Source organism: Exserohilum turcica, assembly GCF_000359705.1.
Source record: "Exserohilum turcica Et28A unplaced genomic scaffold SETTUscaffold_9, whole genome shotgun sequence".
In the NCBI taxonomy this organism is placed as follows: Eukaryota; Fungi; Ascomycota; class Dothideomycetes; order Pleosporales; family Pleosporaceae; genus Exserohilum; species Exserohilum turcicum.
Window position 1 is genome coordinate 773,435 of NW_007360310.1, and position 3,268 is coordinate 776,702.

General features: G+C 47.5%; 1 protein-coding gene across 1 annotated transcript; it reads left to right on the top strand.

Annotated features, from left to right (window-relative positions):
- Nucleotides 1–1,914, top strand: SETTUDRAFT_99952 (uncharacterized protein; the record flags this gene model as incomplete). Its single annotated transcript, XM_008033268.1, has 1 exon — nucleotides 1–1,914. A coding segment is annotated over one exon (1,914 nt), but the record flags the coding sequence as incomplete, so codon positions are not given.
- Nucleotides 1,915–3,268: the final 1,354 nt, after the last annotated feature.

A 3,268-nucleotide genomic window follows, 5' to 3' on the forward strand; every position in this document is an offset into this window, starting at 1 on the left:
TATGGGTGTCGTGGGCGAGGCGTCTCAACTGATATTCTTATCGCTGCATTCACGAAAGCCGCCGAAGATGGTAGTAACATTATTACTGCTTCTATTGGCGATGCCGGCGGGTGGCCTTATGATGCATGGACTTTGGCGGTTGAGCGAATCGTCGCTGCAGGAATTCCCTGCATTATGTCTACTGGAAACGACGGCCAGGGCGGTTTATTCATGCCCAGTGGCGCAGCACATGGCAAGAACGTTGCATCCGTGGGCTCATACGACAACACACAAATTCCCACCTTTTGGGCTAAAGCAGAGTATTCCGTGAACAATTCTTCGGAAATACCGTTCTACTGGACCGCTGGCCATCCATCCAAATGGACCAGTCTCTCACTCCCGTTGGTGGCATTAAATTATGATCACAGCAACTCCAACGACGCATGTGAAAGCCTTCCAGCAAACACAACGGACCTCTCCAATTACATTACTCTGATCAGGAGAGGTAATTGTGACTTTTCTCAGAAAGCTTCGAATGCTGTGGCGAGAGGTGCTCGATACATCATGTTCTACAGTAACACTGACTGTGTTTACGCACCCGAGATGGCCATAGACGGTCTGCTTGGAGCTGGAATGATTTCTGCCGATCAGGGTCAAAATTTTATTGACATGCTCAAGAATGGGTCGAAAATTGTGGTCAACATTGCTGACCCCGCGAATGCGTCCCACCTCCTAACCTTCCGTACGAATAACTCAAGTGGCGGATACGTTAGCGCGTATACCAGCTGGGGGCCAACATTTGAGTTGGATATAAAACCACAATTTGGGGCACCTGGAGGTTGGATACTGTCCACTTATCCAGTTGCCAAAGGCGGTTTCGCAGTTCTTTCCGGAACCTCAATGGCATGTCCTCTCGTAGCAGCCATTTACGCGTTAGTCGCCCAAGTCAGGCAAACATTCGACCCTATAACTTTGGGAAACATCCTCTCAACAACTGCAAAACCAACCAACTTCAACAACGGTACCGCGACCTTTCCTTACTTGGCACCGGTTCCCCAGCAAGGTAGTGGGATGATTCAGGCGTATGACGCCACATATTGCACTACGCTTCTATCCACGTCGAGCCTGTTGCTAAACGATACTGCGCATTTCAATCATTCCACGAGATTTTCTATTCGCAATTCTGGACACGTGGATGTCTCATATCGCTTGAGCGCTGAAAAAGCAGCCACAGCATACACCTTGCCTCCCAAAAGCATATATCCTGCAAAATTCCCGCCAGAGCTGTCGGAAGACCCTGCTTATGTTCAGTTTTCTGAAAACGTCATCACCGTGCCAGCTGGTCAGTCTAAGCTCGTTGAGGTGTCCATAACTCCACCGCTTTTGGATGCCGCTCGCCTTGGCGTTTATTCTGGATTTATCACGATTGATGCGACAAATGGCGAGTTACTTTCTCTTCCATTCATGGGAGTATCTGGATCCATGCGGAATGCAACTGTCCTTGCCAAGGGCTTTTTGTCCAATTCAACGGATGCTGAAGCTTCTCCAATTCTGAATGGGACACGCTATGAGCTCACGCAGGGTGAAGCCATGCGTAATGACTCCAGGCTTGTTGTTCGAACTATCAGCGTCAATCTAGCTCTTGGCTCGCCCCTTCTTCGAGTCGATGTTATTCCTTATTTGACGCCCAATTCAAACAGCAAGCTTATATTAGGTGTTGCTAGCTTAGGAAGCATCAACGGATTTCCGAAGAGATATCTAGCGAGGGGGCAAACCAGTTGGTCTTGGCTGGGTCAGCTGGATGATGGGTCTTATGTACCGGATGGCCAGTATAAGCTACTTATTAGAGCGCTTCGTATCTTCGGAGATCCGGATAATCAGGGGGACTATGACGAGGCCGAGACGGTGCCATTTAGCCTGACATATCGTGCTTAAATAAGTTAAGATACGCTATGTATCGGTCTCTCGTGGACAATACTTTGATATATAGATTGCTTGTTACATAATTGGAATGAGTGTGTTTATCTGGGGATACGGAACCTGCCAAGACGAGGTATACTGTCCTAGGAAAGCTGACCTGAAAGACATGACATAATTCAAGTTTCCATGGAGATTATGCTTGAAAACATAGGGATATACTAGTGAAAGCATTGCATTGATTGAGCTGTTGCACGCAATGGCCGTGTACGGTAACGTGAAGCCACATGTTGCGCTTCTTAGCTTAATGAGCGATCACCTCACGACGCATCGAGCTTCATTAATGACCATCCATAGAATGATACGAGCAGTTCACATGCATATGTGGTTTTTACAGCTATGCCAAGCATGACTTGGGCTGCATACTTCAGACAGCTGGCCTTCCACATTGGCGCTGTTGGTCAACTTTTCTTCAGCACATGTATCCGCCTTGGACCAGTCACTTGCTTGTGGTAAAGAACACGATGGCACAAATCTTTCTCTCAGAGTTTCCTCAACTGCATGGGTATGAGGAAGGTCATCCCGGTTCATTCGGTAGCTACAGCACGTATTGGACAGCTGAGCCATGTAATAGTCCTTGTCCGCATATGGATGTTGTAAGGCAAAACGCATCAATCCAAGCATATTTCCTAGTTTTTGTTTGATACTCTAATCCAATCCGCAGAGAGTGTTTCAGAAACGGTAAAAGCTCTACTGAGAGGAAATCTGGGCTATGGTGTTGAAGTGGACGCCCGTGGTTTGCGCCAAGCATGAGTTGCCATTGAACCTATTCAGACCCAAAAGAGGAAATTACAACAGCACGCCTCCACAACAACGGCTTCATTGATTACAGTAGCAGATTCTTTGTCAGTTGAGGGAATTCATTAGCCTTAGAAGCCGCTGGTCGGTAGAAGAGGCTCGGAATGCCCTGGAAACAAACTAATCGTCGTCATCAGACGCATCTAGCCCTCGATGGCCTGGTTTCGACGTCAAGTTCTGTTCTTCTGGAAAGGCCTAGTCCCATTCAAAGTAATCCCTTTGGCGGCCTCGCACTCACCTGGATTCATGTTCTGCTATTGGATGGACAGACCATTGACCTCACTCTTTGCTCTATTGATCGCCACTGTGTTTATTCAAGTTATTGACAGCAATAGACTCTTTGACCCCCTTTGTTAGTCCTCATCTCCTTCCACATAAGTACCTTTTGCTCTCAGCACGAATATCTGTCATCGCCGACTACACCTTCAACGACCACCGTCAATCATTTGGTCGCAAGTCGATCTATTCAAAACTCAAACTTTCATCAAGCAGCTAAACAGTCTGACTCGACACG